General features: G+C 37.5%; 2 protein-coding genes across 10 annotated transcripts in view; both read right to left on the bottom strand.

The window, feature by feature from the left end:
- Positions 1-566: 566 nt before the first annotated feature.
- On the bottom strand, positions 567-3,968 carry LOC124636661. Its single transcript, XM_047172823.1, has 6 exons — positions 3,789-3,968; positions 2,218-2,388; positions 1,906-2,043; positions 1,492-1,683; positions 1,034-1,164; positions 567-892 (listed from the first exon to the last, which is right to left on the bottom strand). Exons 1-6 carry the CDS (start codon positions 3,966-3,968, stop codon positions 622-624), a joined length of 1,083 nt encoding a protein of 360 aa, XP_047028779.1. The 3' UTR covers positions 567-621.
- A 440-nt stretch (positions 3,969-4,408) lies between these two features.
- LOC124636273 (protein sprint) overlaps positions 4,409-24,520 on the bottom strand; it is a 201,310-nt gene continuing 181,198 nt past the window's right edge. For 5 of the 9 annotated variants that reach the window (XM_047172299.1, XM_047172298.1, XM_047172295.1 and 2 more), the window contains 21 exons: positions 19,342-19,542; positions 18,425-18,609; positions 18,022-18,251; positions 17,708-17,934; positions 17,238-17,624; positions 16,511-17,065; positions 16,097-16,292; positions 15,598-15,992; positions 15,377-15,512; positions 15,066-15,221; positions 14,601-14,727; positions 14,172-14,286; positions 13,727-13,822; positions 13,507-13,603; positions 9,501-9,667; positions 9,094-9,198; positions 8,711-8,896; positions 8,124-8,255; positions 7,577-7,804; positions 6,934-7,147; positions 4,409-6,399 (listed from right to left, as the gene is read on the bottom strand). In XM_047172299.1, the coding sequence (XP_047028255.1) occupies positions 6,266-6,399; positions 6,934-7,147; positions 7,577-7,804; positions 8,124-8,255; positions 8,711-8,896; positions 9,094-9,198; positions 9,501-9,667; positions 13,507-13,603; positions 13,727-13,822; positions 14,172-14,286; positions 14,601-14,727; positions 15,066-15,221; positions 15,377-15,512; positions 15,598-15,992; positions 16,097-16,292; positions 16,511-17,065; positions 17,238-17,624; positions 17,708-17,934; positions 18,022-18,251; positions 18,425-18,609; positions 19,342-19,542 (4,269 nt within the window). In that variant the 3' untranslated portion in view covers positions 4,409-6,265. The remainder of the gene's footprint in view (positions 6,400-6,933; positions 7,148-7,576; positions 7,805-8,123; positions 8,256-8,710; positions 8,897-9,093; positions 9,199-9,500; positions 9,668-13,506; positions 13,604-13,726; positions 13,823-14,171; positions 14,287-14,600; positions 14,728-15,065; positions 15,222-15,376; positions 15,513-15,597; positions 15,993-16,096; positions 16,293-16,510; positions 17,066-17,237; positions 17,625-17,707; positions 17,935-18,021; positions 18,252-18,424; positions 18,610-19,341; positions 19,543-24,520) is intronic. The other 4 variants (XM_047172297.1, XM_047172301.1, XM_047172300.1 and 1 more) reach the window with 4 other exon arrangements.

Here is a 24,520-nt window from a genome sequence, read left to right as displayed (position 1 = left end):
AGTATCATCACCCAATAAGGTTGTATCAAGTAAATGGCGTACGATATCACTACTACTACTAGGAGGAAGTATACTATTTCCATTTAATTTTACTGAACATCTTGTTTCGTTATGCTTTTTTGTTGGAATCCATTATTTTTACTCTTTAATTTTTTTTTAGTGTTATGTATGAGTCATGATTGTGCCTGTCAAACTGAAAATCTATTATATAAGCATAGATATTTGATTTCGTTTATGTTCTCAATTAAAATTAAATAAGTTTTGTTGTAATAAGTCCTTATCTATGATTTGAGTGGTAACTATGTTTTGTATTATTTAAATGGCTAAATCAAAGTAATGTTAGGTATGCGTCACGGTTAAGATTAGGAAATATGATTGTGATGCTCCAGACGGTTATTAAATTAAAATGTATTTTCGAAAACCTATTTTTACGTTACCAATCATTCAAAGTTTTATGTAATGAGAAGTTATTGGTCATTCATTTCGCTATTTAGTATTTAATTAAGAAAATTGTGTTTGTTTAAAATACATTAGGCTATCGCATTAGGTACGAGAATCAAACTTCATTTGCTTTTGCCTATTGTTTATTTTTCTAATCAAATGTATTATGGACTTTCAAACTTATCCTATATGAACACTTTTCCTCTCTAACCTCTTATTTTTCTCAGTGAACTGGTCGAGTACAGTACAGATAGGTTTCCTTGACCCTACAACGGAGTTCTCCGTACAGTATTGTTTCTGGAACGCATTATATTCCTCATGAATGTTGGTCGATAGGTCTGCTACAGATTTTTCGTAGAAACTTCTAGCTTCTTCTTCATAGTTGTGAATTTGAGAAACTGGTTGCAATGTTGGTGGTATGTAGTTATCTCGCGCTTCCGTTCGGAAAGTCCTAGAATAGAATAGGAAAACTGTCTTTAATTTACTTAAATAATGGTCATTTTTATTAGCTGTAGCAGAATTGTAAGGGTAATAGATATCTTTGAGTTGTGTTCAATAAAGTGGATGATTCATAAAACAACAGGTATATTACCCAGGCACCCATGGCAATTTGTTATGTGTTCTTATTTCTCGGATGCCTTCCTTGAACTTTTCTCTGTCATACACAGACTTTGGTCTAGGAACTGGGAGACGCCACTCCGTTTCGGGTTTTCGAGTCCTTGTCTGAAAATAAAGCAGGTCTTGGAATTCAAACATTCGATTGTTGTTTAAAACATTATGAAGTCCCAGCCATGTTATAATCGTCAGTAAAGCTGATTGCTCGGTTCATTATTTCTGAATTCTCTGACTTCATCAGAAAAGTCCATCATCAGAGTTCTGATAGTTCAACATAGATACGAATCCTCAGAAATGTTCGCTTTGTTTTTCAAATCTGGCACATTAAAATTGCAAGTATTGATTTAAGTATCAAATATTTTTTAATGTACACAATGACTGTATGTTTTAACAATGACACTACAGTTGACCACTCAATTCTCGATGATGACTCACCCAAGTTATATCCTTGAAAGTGTAATAAGTGACCACATCCTTGTTACACGATGGTCTTTGCAGCTGATCGGCAGTGTACGGTCGGTGGTGCAGTCTGCTGGTCGTCAGGTATGGGTCCAAGTATTTCTCGAATCCTTCATGTGTTGTGTCCAGAGGTTCTAATTCTGTTCGCCAGCTTGGCTCGAGAGGAAGCTAGGAAGATAAAACGTGGGTTATGTTTTGCAAAAATGTTGGTTGATCTTTGGAGCACTATTAAGGCGCAAATTGTGGGGCTCGTCTACTTGCTATGTAAAATTATTTTTGAGATTGTTAAAAGGAGGAGATTCACTATTATTTCTTTAATTTCGTCTTTCATTCGGTTTCAATTTCTTGACATATCTACTATAAAAATGTAACTGAACTGAGAAAACTTACAGGATCCCTCGGTAGTCTGGTAGGAAGTTTGTATTGATCCTTATCGGTAACCAAACGAGGCGGTATGACTGGTGGAGTGTAGTGACTGCGCATCTCTGTTGTGCCATGCGCAGATAATTGTGGAGGTCTATCGGTAATCTGCAATTGTATATCAAACCCTTACAGTATTATGAAATTTTATATCAGACAGGTATATCCATATTAAGCTTTAAAAGTATTACCTTAATGGCTCCCTAAACTTTGTGTGTATTTTTTTAAGGAGTTACATTGACTTCCTTAGCTAAAATGTAGAATATCTAGTCATTTACATACCCTCCTAGGCTGCGGATAAACATATTCATTCTCCGTACATGACGTATGTTTATTGAATCGCTTAGTATCAGGCAGTTTGTAGCCGTACTGTTCAGTAGTCTGTGACCTTGTCAACTGTTGCGTAATGTTGTAATCACGAAAATAGTTCTTGATCTCTTCTACTGGAGTCCTCTGTTGAATACAGAATAGTCACAATTTGTACACAATACATAAATGTTGTACAGTTCAGCGTCATATTGTGCGAAAAACAAATTGTCGTCATGGGAAAGTCAGACTTCCTTGAGTCATATTACCTAATAGATACTAGGCGCGAATAATGCATTGATTACATTTCTGCGTGAATTTATGTAAATAATGTGGCGACAGGAATCATTTTTGAATGCTTCACACCCTCATTTTATTATATTTCCCTGTTATCTTTACTAGCAGTCGCCCGCGACGTCGTCCGCGTACAAATCTTTTTTATCGTAAGCATGCTAACTACAAATTTTAAGACCCACACTTCTAAAACAGGACTTCCATGCGAACTATCAACCCCCGTTTAACCCCATAAGGAATGGATTTTGGTAAAATCCCTCCTTAATGCATGTTTTCCCTCTATAAAGAACCTACCTCCCTTCAAGTTTGTAGGAGTTTAAGTTTCTCGTCACTCTATGAACGCTATGAACTTATGTACGCTCTATGAACTCCCCTATGTATTTCCTTATGTACTCTTTGAACTCCCCTTTGTATTCCCTTACACACACTCTACGAACTCCCCTGTATATTTCCTTATGTACACTCTATGTACTGCCCTATGTATTTGCTTATGTACACTCTATGAACTGCTCTATGTATTTCCTTATGTACACTATAACCTCCCCTATATATTTCCTTATGTACATTCTATGTACTCCCTTATGTATTTCCTTATGTACTATATAAACTCCCCTATGCATTTCCTTATGTACACTCTACGAACTCCCCTATGTATTTCCTTATCTACAGTCTATGAACTCCCCTATGTATTTCCTTCTGTTCACTTCGTGTACTCCCCTATTTATTTCCTTATGTGCTCTTTGAACTCCCCTATGTATTCCCTTATATATACTCTAAGAACGCCACTATGTATTTCCTTATATACACTCTATGAACGCCCCTTTGTATTTCCTTATGTACACTTTAAACTTCAACCCCCGTTTAACCTCATAAGGAATAGATTTTGGTAATTTGATTGGTGTGCCATTGCTCTCGCATTTGGTCTATAAAAATCAATGATGTCGTAAATCATTTGTAGACAATATGATACATTATTGAAGCACAGAAAATAATAAAAACGTTTATTTAAAAGAAAAATTAGCGGAATTGAGTCGTGATTGAATCTTATTCGGATAGCAATCGTACGTCGCTTAAATAAAATTAGCAGAATTGAGCTCCTGGTCCTCCCACCATCTCTTGTTATTTATATAAGGCCAAAATGTATTCACTATTTCTTTCAATTGTAATAAAAACTACATTCCAAAATTGAACCAATTTGCACAACAAGTAATTAGTAACTTCAAACGTATCTAATAATTAGAATAAGGAATTACCATCTCTTTCAATATCTCCGGTTGGTCTCTCCATTTTCGGCTGATAGTTTCACTGGAAAGCCCAGTTCCCGGATGCTTCCTCACTGGATATTCCAAATGGACCCGATCCCAATGGGGCACCGGCAACTTTTTAGGGAAATTCGCTTGCATTGTGTGCTTTTCATCTAGTGGGTATAGCATGGTTCTTATGTTATCATTAAATTATCACTTTGCTTCATGACTTTTCTGACGAATGGGAAAGTGTGGTCGATAGTCGTTTGTCGATTTGTTGTTATGGTTGCGGTAATAATATTTTGGGGACCGTTAAGCTGCGGTGGTTGCTTAGTAATTCTTGTGTAGGGTGTTTACTGTCCGAATTGTTTATGCTGAATAGGTTTGCAGTTTGGGTCCTCTTATCAATGACGAGTTGATAAGTTACCTATTTCTTACTTTATTCGTTCATCCGGACTAATAAAATAGGTTGCAATTTGACTGTAGGATATTTGTACATGCTAGTGTAGTATGCAAGATTGCAATATATATAAATTAAAAACCACAAGTGTGGTTTTTAATTGTGTAGGTAATTGTGTTTTTAAATAAGTGAGGTTTATATCAAAATAAAGAAAATAAAACACCTCATATTAAATTTGGTAAAAATCCATTTACTCCTTTCACAATATGACTGAAAACTTTATCAAAACACAATATACGTGTTTTACAACTAACGTTAATAAGAGTGACGTAATAAATACAAAATGGCGCGCTTTACAGTGCGCGAACGCCGGTCACATATCCAGAATCGGTTGCCTACTACAATGTACTGTTGTGAATGTACGAGTCTTGGAGAAATGCTTATGAAATATTAAAAGGTTTTGTTGTTCTTAAATTCTCACACAGTGAGTTTTTAAAACATAAAAACTATGGCAGTATAGGTTGACTCTTAGGAATCCGTCTACATTTTTTCAAAGCAATGAAAAAGAAGAGGGCTTATAATAAGATTCAGTCTTTAAACAATGGAGAAGGCATGATCGACAATACAATTAAATTAGGTAGGAATAAACAATAACATCCAGGTGCGATGTCATATCTTCCACAATTTGAGAGATTTTCTCAGGAAACAGTTCGAGCGCCAAAAAGGGTATCATGATGATAGAAGTGTCGTATTGTATTTAAATGATTATGATAGCTAAATGAAGCGTGAAAGAACATGCATTTAATGAAAACTTATCTATTGGAAAATTCAACGTTTTAAATTGCTCTTCGAAAACAGCAAAAACAGGATAGGTCTTATCGAATGCTTTACTTGGCAGTGGAAGAAGTTACTAGGTACTTATGATTTCCTACTCATGCTACTTATTTCAACTAATTCAATCATTTCTCCAAATCGTACCCATTAATTCCGATTGCACTGTTTATTATACGAACTACAAAAATATTGTCCGCGAAGAAATGTAAGGCAATGTTTCATCTGAATACGTTATAAAATAATAGGTAAATTCTAACGGATTTCTGCAAAATGACCTATTGTTTATTAGAAAGTTAGCATTGATAAACTATCCATTTTTAGTACAATCATGGATAGTTTTTGCAGACTTGTTATAATTTACCTTTTACTTTTAAAACTTTTTGTTGGTACCTTAATGTTACATATAAATAAATTATATTAAGAAACAGCTCTACGAATATACAAAAATTAATACAAAACCTTATAGTATTACTAATTAATACGATTAACATCACAGTTCATAAACAAGTTAGTAAGAGTTAAAAATATGTATAGATACTTCAAAAGTAAATTTTAGTACTAGAAATGTTTAAAGAAATACTTAAAATTTATTAAACTAAAACAACAATTTGGTGAGTTTATTTAGTGTACCTACGCGTCGAAATTTAGGAACATACACAAACGCACACTTGAAGAAAATAAAAGCTGCCTTTATAAGGCAGCACGATTAGCCCCTAACTGCGAACATCGAGTTAGGTGTAGGTACTACACAAATATCATAAAAAAATGGTGAACATTTTCTCCATACATCACATCCACCGAATGATAGCTCCCCACGCGATACAAAATGTACAAAATTGGGAGCGACGTCCCGAAGTTCAGTCAGATTATAATTATAAAAATTAGGTACTTATACATTACTGAGTAAAAAAGCTACTGTTATATGACATTAGTATGCTCGTTGAGTAGCGACGCTTTAAAAATATTGCCTATAAGCGATGTACTTATAAGTAGGGTAAGCTTAGAAAACGTTAGCACTTACAAAATCAGTTGAATAAAATATCACTTTGATTTTATTATTATGGTGATAAAAATATAGATTTCATCCGTTCGAAATATAGTTGATGTCTTATTGATAATGAGCATGATTGACAACCGAATCGAAGAATCGATTCGTTCGTGAATGTAATTGATGTTTTACTTGAAAATATTTTGTGTATTTTCTATTGCTAAGAGATTGCTGTTGCTTCGTATTGCTAGGTGTGCAAGCAGTCTAAGGGTAAGATAGAAGGGCCTGCTGAGGCCAGGCGATCTTAGCATCTATTCTCCTGTAGGCCAGAGTGAAGTTCTGTCCGCTTTTCTCTGACATCACCTCTTGAGGGCAGTCGTTTTCATTTAGCATTGTTTCTGAAACAAAAATAATAACATTGAAATAACTAATACTTTTGGCTATTGATAAATTTACCGTTTTCATTAATTACCCAATAAAATATTACAAAGCAGTGTCAAGTTGTTTAATAATTTGGTCAGTTAGAATTTATTTATTATTTTCACTTTATAATAATTATGAGATCAACTTGATCTTCATCACAAAAAATTCATCTATCAACAGCACTCATAACGTAGTCTATTTATCTATGTATTATCAGACATACTTAAAAATCTACAAATAAATATACAAAAATGAATTGCTGTTCGTTAGCCTTACTATAACTCGAGTTTGCTGGATCTATTTGTCTTATTTTGGCTTTCAAATCTTAGTAGAGGTCGAGAGAAGGTTTAAACAATACGAAATTTGCCGGGTCAGTTAGTAAATATAATAGATATAGGTATATGTAATATCAATCAATCAATCACAAACTTCCAGGCTCCAAGCTGCTTCGTGAAAGTTTCTAAAATCTACAAACCGATTTCGAGCCAGTAAATAAAAGAAACACATACCATGTCCATCATGTAGCGCAAACAACGCATAGTCTTGCGGGTTAGTGATGGCGGCGGCGTGTGCCAGCGCTCGGCACAGGTCCCGCGCGCGCGCGCCGGGCCGGCACGGCACAGGCACGCGGCGGATCGAGCCGCGGCACTCGTCTGGGAGCACCACCCGGACTACGGCGACTGGACACTGTTCGCGGGTTGTGTCTACTGAGCCTCGACGCCACTGTAGGGAAAAGAGGAAGAGTTGTCGTATAAATTCAATGGGGTCCGTCTCGCCATGTACCCAAGAAGCAGGTTTTGAGATTTGTGTCTCTGTAGATCTGTATTCCGGTTGAAGATGACTCGATTTTTTAAAGAATCATGGTTTTACCCCATGGTAAGAGGTACGTAGCTCCATAATATTAATATGAAATAATTCATACAACTTTGCTGAATAAGACGTTGCTGATGTCAATTGAACTCTTTATTGCTGAGCATTTCGTTGCCTGATTTAGCTTCATGTGGTAGTACATGCCAAGCAAGAAGCACAAAATCCCATTTTCCACACTTCTCACAAACAATTAAAATAGTTGTTTTTTATGTAATTTAAAATATGTCATAGAAAAATAATTTTTGATGTACAAAATGGAGCAGACAATAAAAGAATACTCACAGGCGTAGTACTATCAGGCTGCGGTTCAGGCGCCAGTCTCTTCAAGACTGCCACCGCAGAGAACAACGCAGTCAGATAGTATCCCCCCTCTCCCGCCAACAACGCGGCTGGCAGTAGACCAGCCATCAGTTCTGCTTCGAGCTCCGCACAGACTAGACGGCTGCGAGCGATCGTCCACGCGAGAACGGGGAGTAGATCGTCTGCGCCTACGGATCGTTCGCCACGGATCTAGGAGGAAACAATTTACGGTTAGATAGATCTGAACGGTCTTGGTGGCTAGATGAGAGGATTTAGAGCCAATAGTCCTATAGGGATTTAGTGGGTTGGTGAACGGTATATAGAATTTAGAATTTCTGATTGTGCTTTAGGTAAATATTATATGGAAGTTCCTTAAGATTGACTCTTGTAAAGATGGGTACAAAAATAACATTAGTCATTCGATTTAAAGGATCCAGTAATTTTTTGGCACGTGTGGTTTTCCGACGGCATCATCTGCATCTGGTCTTTATTTTGAATTTTGAGGAACATATATGTATTCTTTACTTACAGCATTAAACATGACTGATATGGCTGCCAGTAGGTTCTCAAGCTTGTCCAGGGGCGAGTCAGCTTCTTGCATCTTAAGGAAATGCTTCGAGATCACTGCCAGCACAGCCGTGGAAGGTACCTTTGTAGATTCCTGGAAGAATATCTTTATATTAACACTAGTAGTGTTCTCGACTATACTCAATTTGAAATAACATGAATAATGGATTTTGTGTGCGTTTGTGACACTTCAATCAAGCGTGTATTTTTCAACGAAAAGTACAAAAACAGATTTCTACTAAATTGTGGACTTAGGATCAAGGATTCGATGTGAAAAATTCGCACCAAGTCAAGTTTTGAGCAAATTGACAAAACCTTCAATCAGAAATTTCGAATTCTGCTGAATGCAAGAAGGACGTATGGTCATCATTAAAACACATAGATATGAACCCATAACAATTAGCAAAGCTTGATTAGCCTTTATGAAATAATTTCCACTTTTATCATACCTAGTAACTACTTTTGTGCCTTAAAATTTGCCCTTTTAAGACAAGATTTCCAGATCTAGAAACTTCTTAGCATTTAATAGAATTTTCCAATACTAGGTACCTTAATCCCCAGCTGTAATGGCGTGGCATGTTGAGCTCGTTCAATAGCAGCGTGTAGCCGCCTCACATCGGCGGAGTGCCACGCGGCCAGCAGCGAATAGAGGCGCGCGCGCAGAGGCCGCACCACCAGTCGATGCATGACTCCTTCTAAGATGGCGTCCAAGTTCAGGAACTCCGTTGGTTTTAGCTGGAATTGTTTGAAGTAAGTTAGCTATTGTTTAGATGCAGCTTAGTTTTGTTAGTTTTAGTTTGGGCTTTTAGAAGACATCATAATTTTTTAGTTTCTTCAAGAATATAATTACTTTAAACAGTAATCTACAAATGTTCTGTAAAACGAGATACCTTTTATTCTGAATCAATATGGAGGAAATAGATAATTGTTACCTTGAGCCGTTCTTTTTCAACTTCTTTCTCGAACTCCCTCTCGCCGTGCTTGACCAGATAGTTCTTCATTCCTGACATAAACTGCCTCATGTTGCGCATCATTACCTGAAAACAAAACATCAAGTATTATTATTATTACTAACCTTTTGCAGTAGGCACTTAATTACTATAGCTTGTTGAAACCTCTAAAATCGCTTAATCAGCAGTAGCCTATTAGAAAGTTCATATCAAAATGAAGTCGTTGTCGCTGTTGCCAACTGGCCTCACAAAACCTCATCCAAATTACAGTTAGAAGCAAACAGACAAACAAACAGAGCTGTGAAACTTATAACATGTCTCTTTTAATTAGGGGTTAAATCTCCTTAATGCTGTCGACCTTGTGAATATGATTATTTTAATCATCTCACCTGCGGACTAGTATCCTTAGAATCGAGGGTACATGCTATAAAGTTGTCGATGTTCTGCGCAAACGTCGTGCTCTTGTCTTGCGCTAGGTGTAGCGCATACGCCCTCAGCGCAGCGCCCGCGCCGCGCGTCTGTCGGCCGCCGCGTAAAGCACGCACTCTTCCTGCCGCTGTAAATTGTAAAATAAAGGAAGATGTTAAGTTTATGATTAATAATTTTAAGTTAAAGGTAAAGAAAATTAACTCAGCATTATTAAACAATATATTTTTGTCGTGTCAGCCGAAAGACGTCCACTTCTGGACAAAGGCCTCTCCCAAGGTTCGCCAATTTTCTCGATTCTCGAGCCAGCCGAATTAATAAAATATATTATGTCAAAAGAAGAAAATTCCAGAGAATCATTAACTGACAAGAATTCGGATATAGTAAACAGTAACTCAAAATACAATTTCTCTAATAGAGAGATTATCATTAGGTATCACCACCGTAAATAAAGATTAAATTGTAAACAACAACAAAACAATGATTAGTTAAGTATTTAGTAATATGTACCTAATTACTATTATGTCCTTAGCACACAGTAAAATCACGATGGATGCACGTCGGAAATTATGACCTCATAATCTAGATACACAGATAATAAAATATTATTACTCTGTGTGAACGTTAGACGGAGGGATTTTTTGACCCTTATCGGCACACCCGGTTGGAGCTTATGTCATTCGACTGTGACTCACAGATCTGATGTTTATGTACTTGCATGCCCCTATTGTGGTATTTAGCGATAAAATTACTTTAATGTGTGCCTGCTTTGAGGACTTTTAATTAACGAAACACTATTTACTTTTTTTAGTGTTCCAAAAAGAACCAAAACTTTTTTCTATAAGTAGGGCTGTGTGTAAAATGTATCTGTTATGGACCATGTGATTAATTCGGGCATTATAAATAATGCCCAAGCATTATGAATAATGTCTAGCTTTATCGGGCCAAGTGATTAATAACTATCTTAACTTCATTATTTATCACATTGCACGGGCATTATTATATTGCTACATGACAGTTGGGCAATTTGATAATAAAGCTATATATTACGCGGTGCGAGGCCGGGGAGGGAAGTACGCATGGCGTGACACGCTTTGACCAATCAGAGACAGCCATTCTTAATTTTATTTTATGTTATATTTTTAATATGACTTTCCTTAACATTTATATGCAAAAAATAGTGGATTTTTAAGGCAGAAGTCCTTGTGAGGAGGCGCCCGGGTGTCAACACTGTGCGGACAGCCCCGAGGACACGGTGGACCACACAGTCCAAGAGTGCCCTACGTGGGAAGAGCACCGCCGGGTCCTAGTCGAGGCTTTAGGCGGCGGCGACCTCTCGCGTCCGGCCCTGGTTCAGGCCATGGTCCGGGGCGGGAGGGAATGGGATGCCGACGCCTCCTTCTGCGAAGCAGTCATGCTCGAGAAGGAGGCGGAGGAACGTCAGAGAGTTCGCACCTCTCATCCCGGCCGCCGCGCTGGACCAGGTAGACCACGGGCGCCGGGTGTCGCGAGATGACTCCCGGCCACCGTAGGCGTGGGTCTGTGGGCGGTGAGTTCGGGTGGCTCGCTCATGTCTATTTTTAGGTAACAGACCCGTGTCGGTGGCGCGCGTTGTTCCACGCGCTCCTCAAAGAGATGTCAGCAACCCCAGCGGGGCCCATCAGGGCCAAGGTCTGCCAGGGCTGAGGGATTGTTCGAAAGACCGCGGCCCTGGTACATAAAAGGCCTACGACGGAACACGACGGTTTTTAGTCAGTAAGAGTCTGACACCCTCATCGCTGCTAACCCACAGCGGGGGGTCATTTGATGAAAAACGGCAGAAGTCCTTCATAATTAATCCAAATCATGAGGCTGATTATTTAAGTGGTTTAATATTTAGTTTATTTTAAGTTAAATGGCAATAACAATAAAAAAATTGAAATTAAATATGTTTGTATTACTTTGCCTAAAAGGTCACGGGCAATATGTATAGTGCCCGGTCAATTTGATTATTTGAATAATTATTATCAAATTGCGCTCTCATATTGGGCATTTTTCATAATGACCGGGCATTATGTATACTGCCCAATTTATTACTTGGTCCATAACATATCGAAAGATTACATGAGCGTTTAACGAAAGTTTTATAGCTTGTCACTAAAATAAACAGTGAGATTAAATCCTAACAATGCTAATGAGTTGGTGACTCGAATAATTATCATTACGGTTATGTACTTAGCGTTTCAGAAAGATAAATGTTATGAAACCAAATGAGATAATTGAAAGCCCTAAGTAATTAAAACTTAATATTGTCATAGTAACGACGAATTAAAACATAATTAGTGCACGTTGTTGCATTAAAGTGATATATTTATTGTTCCAACCTCATTTTGTGATAATTATAGACAGCTTTAATCTAAGTATGATTGCATTAAATTAGTATTTGAAAATAAACAATTATTACCTACATAGATACATGCTAGTCGACGCGAATGATTCAAGAGGGTCTTCTGGTAGGATCGGAATTTCAACTACTTCTTCACTTTTAAACACCCTGCAATTTTTCGCTTTATGATAAAGGCATCGCCAAAATCTTTTAAAGCTACTCAACATTCTTCGAAACAAATTCGAACGTAACGGTTTCTCACTTTCGCAGGAATTCAATACATGACAGTGACAGTTGGGCGGTTTAGCGATCACTTCTGCTCGTCTCCTATTGACGCTTCTCTCGGCCAGGGATCTGCATAGATCAGTCAACGTGTCAGTTTTCTTGAGACGTCGTTGGAATCTGGGCTCCAACAACTGTTTTCGGGATACGAACACCCAGTTACTTTCGTATACGAATTCGTTTAGCGAGTCGGCTCGGAAATTCTTAATCGTCGTCAACGCATACACATCACGAGTCACAGGCACATACACATCCAAAACTTTCAAAGCTTCTTCCGCTTCCTCTACTTCTTCATCAGGAGGTACGAACTGCTTCAGTGAATCGATTTTTCTCAGCCAAGGTTCAGCCTTGCTAGGACCCGGCTTCTCCTCAGTCAACTTCTCGCACTTTCCTTGGAACCACTTTTTGAACCACTTCATGGCTGATTACGCGGCGGTTCTTGCCCGCATGAACGAAAGACTTAAAACGGTAGTTTCTCATTCACACGGAGAGCGGCTGAAGATTAATGCTGTTCCAACGCGGGTTGGAAAGCGACTGTCACTGCACTGCTCCGGACACTGAGAATGTCTGAGAAATTCACGGCACGCGCAAACCTTTGCCCTTTAGCCATAATTAATTTATTTACAGAGCTAATGTAGTAATAGATAACAGATGTGCGCCGCGGTCCTATTGTGTGTGCTCTACTAAATTAATTAATTTGATAATGATGTGTAATAATTGATTAATTACACATCGGTCTGCATTGTGCAGAGAACAGCTGTGAGTTTGCGTCAAGTGATACGGTTGGAATACTGCACCGAGATATTGTACTGAAATAAGCAAATACGGGGAAAAACGTGGCTGTTGATAGCAATGACCGAAAAATGACTTTATAACCCACGCTTGCTTGTATTGTTTAGAGATGGTTTAAGAGTGATTCTTTCGTTTTAGTGTAATATAAATGAGTGGGAGTATTATCAATTATCAGAGCGTGCTGCATATTAAAATGTATTTACATAGTGTGATGACTTCGTTGTATAACGTGAGTAAATAATTAAACCGACTGCACGTGGACTGACGTAGCGGCTCATCTTCAATGGGGAGAAATGTATCAATTGATTTATCGCATAGTGGAAATATTGCTACTATGTGTGACTGTAATGACAAGTAATAATGGTCCAGAAGTCGGTATCAATAATTATGTTTACTGAAAGACAATTCAACGGTGGTAGGAAGTCAGTTGTGAACCAGAAAACGTATATCGGTTACTTTTAATCCCCATTCCGGTACGGAAAGTAGTTTCTTGGGGAATCGGGTGGAAGGTAGTTAACTATAATATTTACCCAGTAATGGATCCAGTCGGTCCCTGAAGCTTTTCGCCCTCGTGGCAACAGTTGGTCCTCTCCTCGGGATGGGAGACTCCCATTCACAAGGTTCGTCCTAAACAAATAAAGAAATTGAAATTAACCTACGTCATCAAATCAAACCCAGCAAGTTGATGAAATTAATTTTATTGCTCTCAGAAACCCAAAAAATATTTTTCGAAAATAAGTAAAAACTTACATTATCATAGATTTGGTGGCCATTCGAAGGAGGAATCAGCCCGTCCCACTGCGAGCTGTCCCAAGGTTCGGAAAATACTGTGCCATCGTCGCTCGCCTGACAAATAGATAAGGTTTTCAATTAAAACTAATATGACATCACAATACTGATTAAACAGACCTTTAGTTCCTGGTGGACCCTTTAGTTCAATATAGTGCGTGTCTTCATTGTTCACACTTGAAGTAAAAGAATTATATGCATCATTGTAGTGTAAAGTCAAGTAGTGGATCGTACGCAGCGTCTGCATTAGTAAGTAGCTTTAAGAATCCCAGCATAGGCATTCGATGACCCGTGTCAGATATAGGTGAGTGGAAAGCTACGAGGTTTCTTTTATAATTGAAGGCGACAATTGTGCACCATGCTTCTAGGTACGCCATTATAATTTTATTAAGTAAGTATGCATTACCTGTTCAGATAAGGGCCTCAGATCGTGAACGTTGTCATAACACGAAGCTCTTGGCGGCGATCTCACTTCTTCTGGTAACATCGTTGGCTCAGCATTCAGCCGTAGATCAGGGAATCTAATGGAACGTAACATAATATTGTATATAACAAATGTCCAATAATTCATATGTATATCAGTGTGAAACCTTTAATTGGCTTTTTGTTTCTCTGTCTATGTCTTTTACAATGTTTTGTATAACCGTTGATTTTCCATTAAAAAATAAATAAAGTAAACTTAAAACAGGGTAAAATAAGTTTAGGTACCTGTTTTCGAGATCTATCAAATATAATTGTAAATCTACTAAAGTCTACTTCATAGTTGACTTATAATAAAGCAGTTTTTGTTTCAAAGAATTTTATCAACGTTATCTACCAATAGAAAAAATCTTACCTCTGTGCTACCACTTGATGTACAGTCAGATGCTGCGTGCCATCGTCGACAGCACTCAGCCGACATTCCTGCTCGGCCAGCGAGGGGAACGTTCCGTTTTCACCGTTTGAACCTTCTTCATTCTTGTCTGCAAAGAAAAATACATGCTCCTTAGTTTTCTGCCCTTCAAGAGTGTCAATAAATCAGTTTTTAAAAGGGTACCAATACCACAAAGTGTAACTTTCAAAAATGACAAATTCTGGTCCAAATGTGTATTACAAAATGTAGAAAAATATTTTTATGTTGATTGGAGGTAAATATTGGTGATGTGCCAGGAGTTTCAAATTAGACATTTTTGCAATATTATTAAACCCATGTCTTTTGGTGGGCTAATGTTAAGCTGTGTTTGGGGGATGTTGGGAGTGCAAGAGCAAATTGTACAAGCACCATCTACTGTTCTACGGTATCTCGTATTCTAACACTGACTTATAAACTCCCAACTGGAATCAACGGTCCAAGTCTGGTCGTTCTTGCCTGTGGGTGGCTTGTTCGCGATTCGTGGCGGCTGTACTGGCTTCATCTTCGGTTTGCTCCGCAGAGACATCAGGTTATCCACCGATGATGACGTATTTGGCGACGATGCTAGAATTAAAGAGGAAAATTATTTAGGACACATTACAATTAGACAGCAAATAGTAAGACACTCCAAGTCAAATTGTAAATACAATAGGTACCGAATCAATCTGTTTACAAAACAAGATGATGTCACTTTAAGCAGAATTAGAAGTAGTACTCACGAGAGAGCTCTTCAATACTATGCATGTCACGCAAAGGGTAATACGGATGATTCTGGGTCGGCGGTTCTGAGTAGCGTTGGGACAGATTTACTCCGACCCTCAGCAGCTTTCGTCGTTGCACTTGTGGCAAGGCAGCCTGTAGTAAAAAATATATTACATAGATATTTATTTCTACTTAACACAACCAAAATAATGTTATAATTTAATTACAAGTTACATACTTCCTTTAATGCATCTACAGGATCAGCGTAGAAGGGGCTGCCAGCATTATCCTTTTCAGACTCATCACCAATAGAATTTAGTGCACAGTCGTCTTCTAATTTCATTGTCTCCATACTTTCAGAACTATAGTTCTCCCTAATTTTAATAACAGCTTCAATCTCTTCAGTCAATTTCTTGTTCATATTCATAGAAATATTAAGTTTATCTGGCCTCTTTGGTATTATATCTCCCTTGCTGTTGGTAGTTGCTATAATTTCATTTGAACCTCTAAAGCTCTTCTTCAGCGAGCTGTCCGAAAGGGTTTTCTTTTCATTTAGACTTTCATTTGAATTAAGTAGAAGTATATTTTCTTTTTCCAATATGGATTGTGTACTTTTTGCTGCATTTAGTTTGGCTGCAATAAATTAAGCGGTTTTATTAAATTCAATTTGAAATAATGTTTCAGTTAATAAAAGTTAAACGTTACAAAAAACAAAAGTAGATATAATGATTACTTACGTAATGTGTCTGGCAAAAGGTCTGGTCTTTTACTTTTCATCAGACCATTGTGAATGTTATTTTCATTTTCTGCTTTCAGCGGCTTAAAAGTAGAGCAACTGTTGCTTTCTGGTCCCCAAATATCTTCATAGTCTGATACTTTGTCAATTAGCGAACTTCGGCAATACACCCCTGGAGATTCTAGGATATCAGATTCCTGAAAAATTACATACAAAAATGTGATAGTTGTTCTAAAAAAATCTTTTAAGGATTTAAAAACAAAAGTCAAAATGTTTCAAAAAGTAGAGTCAAAGAAATCAAATTATGTGCGAATTAGTTGTGATGCAAGACTGTGCTACTTGTTGTTAAGATATCGTGCGATTAGTAACGTCTAAAATGCACATGAAATGATGCATTCATAAATATGTACACTACCTGATAATGTTTGGACTCCTTTCGGTGGGAGTGCTTACTCCTCCTCGATCTACCAGACGGCGTAGTGCTCGTTGTATTCGTATTTGGAGACAGAACTTTGTCACGGTCTTTCCCCATCATCGGAGATATAATTGACTGGTTGGACGTCGGCGAGAAAACATTTTTCCCTGATATTGGGGAACTTCTCGATATAGGAGAAAAGATCTCACTCTTGTTAGTTTGACTCAAAGGAGAAAAGACCCCGCTTTTAGAAGAAATCGTGTCGTTAGAAACAGGGGAATTAATCTGACTCGTTGGAGAAAATATGCCACTTGTAACAGAGTTTGTGCCGTTGGGAGACACTAATTGATTAGGAGCAAAAGTGCTGCTAGATTTGGTCAAACTGTTTACAATCGGATCCGCTGAATCCGATGTATTTGTCTGAGACTGTGGCTCTATTGGCGATCCTGGTTCAACATTATTCTGTTCAGTCATTTGACGTTTGAAGCTCCCGTGCAAACTAGCTGTCATTGCATTGATGCACTCTCCCTCTGGTGACATGCGGTGCATCATATTCTATACGGGAACAGGAAGTTACAGTCAGTCCATAAGTTATATTACCTTAATTATATTTCGAAAACAGATAACAACAAACTCTTTACAGGTTAGAAACAAATAAAATACATGGCAATGGCAAAGCAAAGCATTCAGGGGTGCACAAAACATGCATTAATCTAATGATCCTCACCTGGGATTCTCCATTAGCATCAGCAATATTTTTTCCTGTATCCATGATGCTGAATACAGAGTCTGCGCTACTGTTGTTATTGACTGCATTAGACGCAAGCGTTAGTTGTAACCTGTCACTTTGTATGCTTTCATTGATTTGATGATTGTGAATTTGTGTGTTATTGACACAGAATGTAACTGTGGTAGTGACTGTTATGTTTCCGTTCTGTGATACTTTGTTAATGGGGCTGAAAGCTTCCGATTTTGGAGATAAGGATGGCTTGGAAAATGGCGGTTTAGCCCACCGTGGTGGTGGAGGAGGTGGTGTCATTTTTATGTTGTTTAATTGGGTGGGAGAATGTTGCGTGTTGGTTGTCGGAAATGTATGAGGCTGTGTTATATGCGCCTGAAAACAGGTGAAGCTTCTATTAATATAATTCTAAAGAACAACATCGATAAAGCTGTACTTAAAAATGCATTAATACTTACGGTACTAGACATAAGGTTCAAAGTATTTGGTGGGGTAGGTCTAGGCGCTCTAACGAATGCGCTGTTCGGTTTGGCTGGTGGTGATGGCGCAGTCTTTCCTTTGAAAGTGCTGAGGTTCTGGTTTTGAGTCGGTGGGGAACCTGAATTTTCTATCGGAGACATCTTTAGTACTACATTTTGTTCTTTGTCGGGGCTGAGGATGTGTTCACGGGAATTGGTTCGGGTACCTGGAAAATCAAGAAATGATTTTTAAATAATGTAATCTTCAATCTCTAATCTTTTGTAGCTTTTCGGTGCAAATGAGTAATACTCACTGGCATTAAAACTGCTAAGACTAGATCCCGTATCGGAGGGCGTAACGGCCATTGGAATCACACCATTAGCTAGCTGACAAGGAGAAAGTAGATTGTTCGGATTGTTCTTCGGGTTTGCCATCGGATAACCCCAGAACTCTTGTCCTAGAAGAGCTAAAGAACTGAGTTGATGACGACTTTTTGCTTCTCGAAGTGGACGAGGTAATTGCAATTGCACTGGGAGCTCGTCACTGAAAATAAAGTTGTTATGATTAAAGTAAGTATGTATGTAAAGTTGTTGTATGTATGTATTAAACCATATACCGATATCCAGAAGATAAATAGATCGTATTTTTTGTCTTTATCCTATGGATTATTGGCACTAATCAAGTAGATATTTTTCAAGTTTCAAGGCGCAACTTACCAGCATTGTGAATAGTGTGCAATGAGCTCAGGTATGTTATCGAAGCGGTTGTGTGAGGTCTCCAGCCCGATGCGGCCACTTGCAGCCTGGATAAGATAATGCTCGATATAGGGTCCCTTGTCTGCCGGTAGACGGACACTGATAGCCATGGTGTCGGGCTGACTGGATTGACGCACCACGAAGTTCTGGAAAAGAAATCGTTATTTAAATGGATTGGTTAATTTTTGGTACCACTTTGACCTTCGCTTCTAATAGACTTCAAGCAAACTTAAGGTAAATTGAACCGACTGAAAAGTTTGATTGGATTCATGATTAGCTTCTGATAATGAGTTTTTTCAATATAAGAATTCAGTATTCGTTAAATGATCGTGAGGTCTATAAATAAGAATTAAACATTGTAAAATACCACCGTTCTCTTAGGTACATTTCTAGGACTTCATTCCATCGGGATACAAAAAGCTAAACGTAATGAGAAGTTAAATGATTTATATGAAAACTTCAGCGACATCTTCGAGATTCCATATAAAGAACACAAAAGCCGTATTTAATTCCAGGTAACTTATATAACTTAGATTCAAATGACAAAGGACCGTTTCGTTTACAAAAGAAAGAAAGCCCTGAAACCTAAAAAGTATGGTAATTTATTCAAGACCTAAACCGTCTTACCACAAAAACTTTTAAACGTCAGTTTATGCCTTGTCTAAAAAAATGTCAAATTATGACGTTGACATATGGTTCATTTTGCAGCCAAAATTTTATTAGACAAGTGTAAAACAGGGTTTAAAGTTTTTGTAGTAAGGCCCAAAAGGTCTGAAGAAACAGTGGATATAACTTTTTTCATCAAAGGCAGACAAAACCAGATTTTCTAAGGTTTCTTGTCGGCTTTCAGCGAGTGGAGACTCATACAAAGAACTCACCCCTTCCTCCTTTCCTTGGAGCAAATGGAAGGCTCCGGCCCTCTGAATGCCGGGCAGGAACCATACAGGGTGCGTCCTGATCAGTCGCTCCAGAAGCCCGATGTCGCATGGTGGTTGTTCCTCTGATCCTGACCCTGAGGAGTCGACGGACGAGCAGTCCCCTCGAGCGCCTTCGCCGTCTGATGACAGACTTTCTCGACTCTGGAAAGAAAAGCATTCATTTTAAAAATATGTTCTAAAAATTTAACATGAAAATATGCTGTATGGACCCTAAGATGAGATGGATAAGATCAGATAATAATGTAGTTGGTTTGTTATTTTAATAAAATATATAATAATAATAAAAAAGCAAAACAATCAATTAATTAAACTTATACTAATGGACTCGAGTAACAACACGCTCATTAAAAAAAATTTAATAACAGCATTATCGCGTATTACGTTCACAGGGCCGTTCATTTCCATTCATCGCATACATTAGTACCACGGCAGTCGTAGAAAATGTTTCGCTAATTGAGGTTGTGCGGTACGTGAAAATAATCATAATAGGCAAATATTAGTGAGTCCCTTTATGAGTTTGTGTCGAGCGAGTGGGGGATTAGGGGGCTCACAGCGAAAGCCCGTCGGCAGCACACTTTATGGCTTCGCTCCGTGTGTACACAGCCTATTAAATTCGCACTGAATATTATACGTCCGCGATGCGCTATAATGTTGTTAGTCAGACGCCCGTCTCAAATTATACTCCTTTATGGTAATTTAATGATGATATTCTATTTCGAACGTGTAGCAAGGAAATGTAATAAAGGCATTAATTTAAATGGCTCTATATGAATTTCGCGTTGGTAAGTCGTTAAGAGGATGTTTGAGCTTCAGACGTATTTAATATCCTTTAGGGAAACATCAAAGCTTTTCTTTTGTAATAAGGTGAATTCATAAAGTAACAGGTAAGTAATTTATATTTATTTTCATTAAAATATTCCGTAATATCTAAGCAAAAAATCTCAATATGAAACCTTTTTACACACAAAGAGAGTTTACTCAAAATATGATACGGGAAAACGTCTGGGGCGAAAGCAAAGCCAAAACAATATGGGATGCTTCATATAAATGTCACTTTGGTAAAAAGTGAGTGCAATATTTAAGGCAAAATACCCACGACAATCTCGCTTCAAACAGAAAGAAGAGTCTTTGTTCACCAACTTGGAAATATTATTACTCGATTTCCCGGCAAAGGATCCGCGGCTCCACAAAGGAGGGCCAGCAATTTCATACACGCTCATACATTCTCGTTTTAGTTTAGTTGTTTATATGTTAAAGTTGTATTACCCTTTGCGTCCGGCTATTGCCCCCAGATAAGATTTTATCATGATATCTTTGTTGAAGATATTCTTGGCAGATCGCGATTTTGGCTTCTGATCTCTTTTATGAATTTCAAGTAGCCCGCGGGGTACGGTCCTTTTTAGGGTTCCGTAGCCAAAATGGCAAAAACGGAACCCTTATAGTTTCGTCATGTCCGTCTGTCCGTCTGTCCGTCTGTCCGTCTGTCACAGCCGATTTACTCGGAAACTATAAGTACTACAGTGATGAAATTTGATGGGAATATGTGTTGTATGAACCGCTACAAAAATATGACACTAAATAGTAAAAAAAAGAATTGGGGGTGGGGCCCCCCATACATGTAACTGAGGGATGAAATTTTTTTTTTCGATGTACATACCCGTGTGGGGTATCAATGGAAAGGTCTTTTAAAATGATATAAAGTTTTCTAAAAAACATTTTTCTTAAAGTGAACGGTTTTTGAGATATCAGCTCTCAAAGTCGTAAAAAGTATGTCCCCCCCCCTCTATTTTTATAACTACGGGGTATAAAATTCTAAAAAAAATAGAGGTGATGCATGCTAATTAACTCTTTCAACGATTTTTGGTTTGATCAAAGTATCTCTTATAGTTTTTGAGATAGGTTGATTTAACTGTAATTTACGGAACCCTTCGTGCACGAGTCCGACTCGCACTTGGCCGGTTTTTTGTAGAACAAATGAATATTGTGCCCGGATTATTTAGAGCGGAGCTTGGGTCACATCTTGCCCCTGACGACTACAATTGGCTATCACATATTCCAAATCCCAGAAAGGATGTAAGTATGGTACATTTATATAGATAAAACTTTTAACAAAAAAAAATAACAGAAAGTAACGACAACAGTTTTAAATTGACAAAGCCATTCATACTACCATTGTCGCCTATTAAGTGCAAAACTAACCGACAACAAATAAAAGGTATTGAACATCAAATAAAACACAATCGGGGCTTATGTTAGTGCATAAATGTTCATAATTGAGGCGAGTATGTCCGTTAATTGAGACAAAATCCCTTTGCAGTGTATCCATGTGATTTGCATGTGTAGTTTTGAATTAAAATTGTTCACATTTAATTCGAATTGCAGTTGTGAACGTGAATATTTTACTTTTACACTTAATGAACGTGAATTTGTGGTTTGTTTCGACAAATGGAATATTTAGTAGTTGTGTTTATTATGATTTAATGTTATTGTAAGTTCAGTTTTGGTACGAGAATTGGTTTTGGTAAGTTATGTCACTCACAAAGTATTGGCACGAACTATGTATGTAGATGCCTAACTCGTACATACTTCTAAACTTTTCCCAATGTTTTTATAATAAATCCTAAATCAACAACTTTTTCTAATATGTACAACAGACACATATTATAAAAATGAAAAAGAACCTGAATTAAACGTACTCATCGATGGAAGCTTGCACTTTTCAATACTCCTTACTGCACGAATACTTAGCCAATAGAGTCTGATAATGTAAACAAACTAAACCAATGTTTATGTAGATAAAAGTTTAAAAAGTCTAGCGCGTAATTTGCACTTTAGTATCCGTTTAAACGGGGTAATTTGCAAGGAAAAACACCTCATTATGTCTGTAGGAGTAATTGCTAGAAAGTCGGGCGTCACTCACATTTGTTTCATTGGATTTCTCTTCAATGTAATTTGAAATACCACGTTTACACTATTTGTTCTTTTCTACAACGTTGAAAAAGTACTTAAAGAAAACTTTGATATTTATGCAATTTTATTTTGTCTACTAAAATCCTTTAAAGTATGCTAAGAAGTTGAAATTTGGTTTTTAAATTGAACTACCAAGACAAACTACCGAGCAAAGCAGCAATATTAAATTAATCAAACTTTATGATAATACCCAAAGCGAAACAAACAATCTCGCAACTAAAATATCAAAGTTTAAATGAAGCACAAAACCGCATTTAGTAGTTAGAAAGATAATTACATTCAGTTTCTTAAGCTCTTAATGGTTAGCTTTAAGAAGTTTAACTTTTTCTTCAGAGAGAATAAATAATCACAGAGATTAATATGGCGGAGAGTCAGTGCAGTATTCTACGAAGATAGACATGTCCAGTAATGAAGTAGTTTATACAGATATGTGAAAGGTTTTGAAAAAAATATCCATCGAATAGAGTTAAAACTTAAAACATCAGCTAATTACACCTATTTATTAATTACCCCAACATTTACGGATAAATGCATGTTTACTGTATGCCTTACACAGATACATTATCGTTAATGAGGATGATAATCATAACTTTTAATTAAACTTCCCTTAATTCCAGTGATTTCCAAATAAATAACAAAACTTCTTCGTACCGTAAAATATTTCCGATAATTACAACGTAGAGCGCGTTCATTCACCACAAAATTAATATCCGCGTTAAACAAATATCGTGATAAAATTAATTTCGCAGCAATTCGGGGCATTTAAACGGGCATATTACGGGCGAAAATGTCGACTACACAGGAAATTAATTCGGCGATCGGTAACAATAATAACTGCGATGAATCATGGGTGACAATAGGCCAGGCGGCAGTTAAGGTGTTAAATTTGCGGTACAATAGGCCACGGTAACAAATATCACACCGCCACGAATGCTGGCGACGATTTATGTGCCAAGTTGGTTCGCAATTAGATTTCTTCGGTGTGAGATGCGGCTGTTGCCATGTTGGGCTCTAACCACTTATATTCCAATTGCAATATAAGTGGAATTGGTAACCGCACTTCCATAATTGCGTTTCTGAAATGAGTGTTATGGTTGGACTGTATTAGTTGGAGTGCATGTCTGTTATGTTAAATGTTGTTTGTGCTATTATACAGCACTTAATTTTTCTAAAATGTAGGTCTAATTTAGATATGTGGGTTCCTAATTTTTACTTCATTTATTTAAATTGGGTTATTAAAAACAGGAAAAATATTATTTAGAGCGCTCATTTAGTAGTATAAATTACGGCCCAAATCATCAACAGACATAAATACCAAAAGTTTCTAAATAATATATGTGTTGTCTACAAAAGCACAGCTTCAGGTGCAAACTTCAAAGTCTACACCACCGAGCTCCACTTCACAACTACTCCAACACCTATTACATAAACACTTTGCAATAGCAATCTCTTAAAGGCATCTGCGTCTCATGGAAATATCGCAAAGTACTCCTCTAGTGTCGCATAACAGTTCACTTTTACACGAGTTTCGTTCAAGTGCGAAGCGGGCGCACGTGCTGCGGCTCTGTAAATGGGTCCGACGTTTTAGGAGCAAACGTCGTGCACCTGCGACCCAAGGGAAGTTTTAATTAGGTAAAAAGTTTGCTAGAATACGTAATAGGGTATCGGAGTCTAGCGATTTTATGGCCGGTTAAGCTTTCAGAGGTAAATGATTTTCGAATTTGGAACAGTTTATACCTGTGGTAATGTCGTCTATATAGAAATTGAATAATAATGTTTGTTTAATAGTATTGTAAGTGTTATTACACACTTGAAATAGTCAAAAGCAAAAGTAGATTTTAATATGCAGATTACGTGTTACAGTTCCCGCTAGAAAGTTTGTGTGTCATTAAAATCTTTTAGCTCCAACTTTGCATTTTTATAGAAAAAGCGAAACTTGAAAATGTTTTCTTTTCACCGCAACAGTCGGCGGCGTGACAAACTTTTAACGAGCACCAATCGAATGCAGACTGTGAACAAATCGTCAAACAGGAACGTTGCAAAAAAACTCGGGTCAGTAAAACAGTTATTACTTCACAAACAAACTTACGGAGCTGCCCTTTAGTTTTCTTCAAGTTCAATCAAAGAGAGCAAACAGTGTTTGTGGTCC

This window comes from Helicoverpa zea, chromosome 14 (assembly GCF_022581195.2).
Source record: "Helicoverpa zea isolate HzStark_Cry1AcR chromosome 14, ilHelZeax1.1, whole genome shotgun sequence".
NCBI classification, from domain to species: Eukaryota; Metazoa; Arthropoda; class Insecta; order Lepidoptera; family Noctuidae; genus Helicoverpa; species Helicoverpa zea.
This window is presented reverse-complemented; position numbering and strand designations above follow the sequence as displayed.

Coding starts and splice junctions, on each gene's coding strand:
- LOC124636661 (XM_047172823.1), bottom strand. CDS start 3,968: ATGCTATACCCACTAGATGAAAAGCACACAATGCAAGCGAATTTCCCT. Junction 2,044..2,217: donor TTTATCCGCAGCCTAGGAGG/GTATGTAAATGA, acceptor ATACAATTGCAG/ATTACCGATAGACCTCCACA. Junction 1,165..1,491: donor CTTTCAAGGATATAACTTGG/GTGAGTCATCAT, acceptor CTTTATTTTCAG/ACAAGGACTCGAAAACCCGA.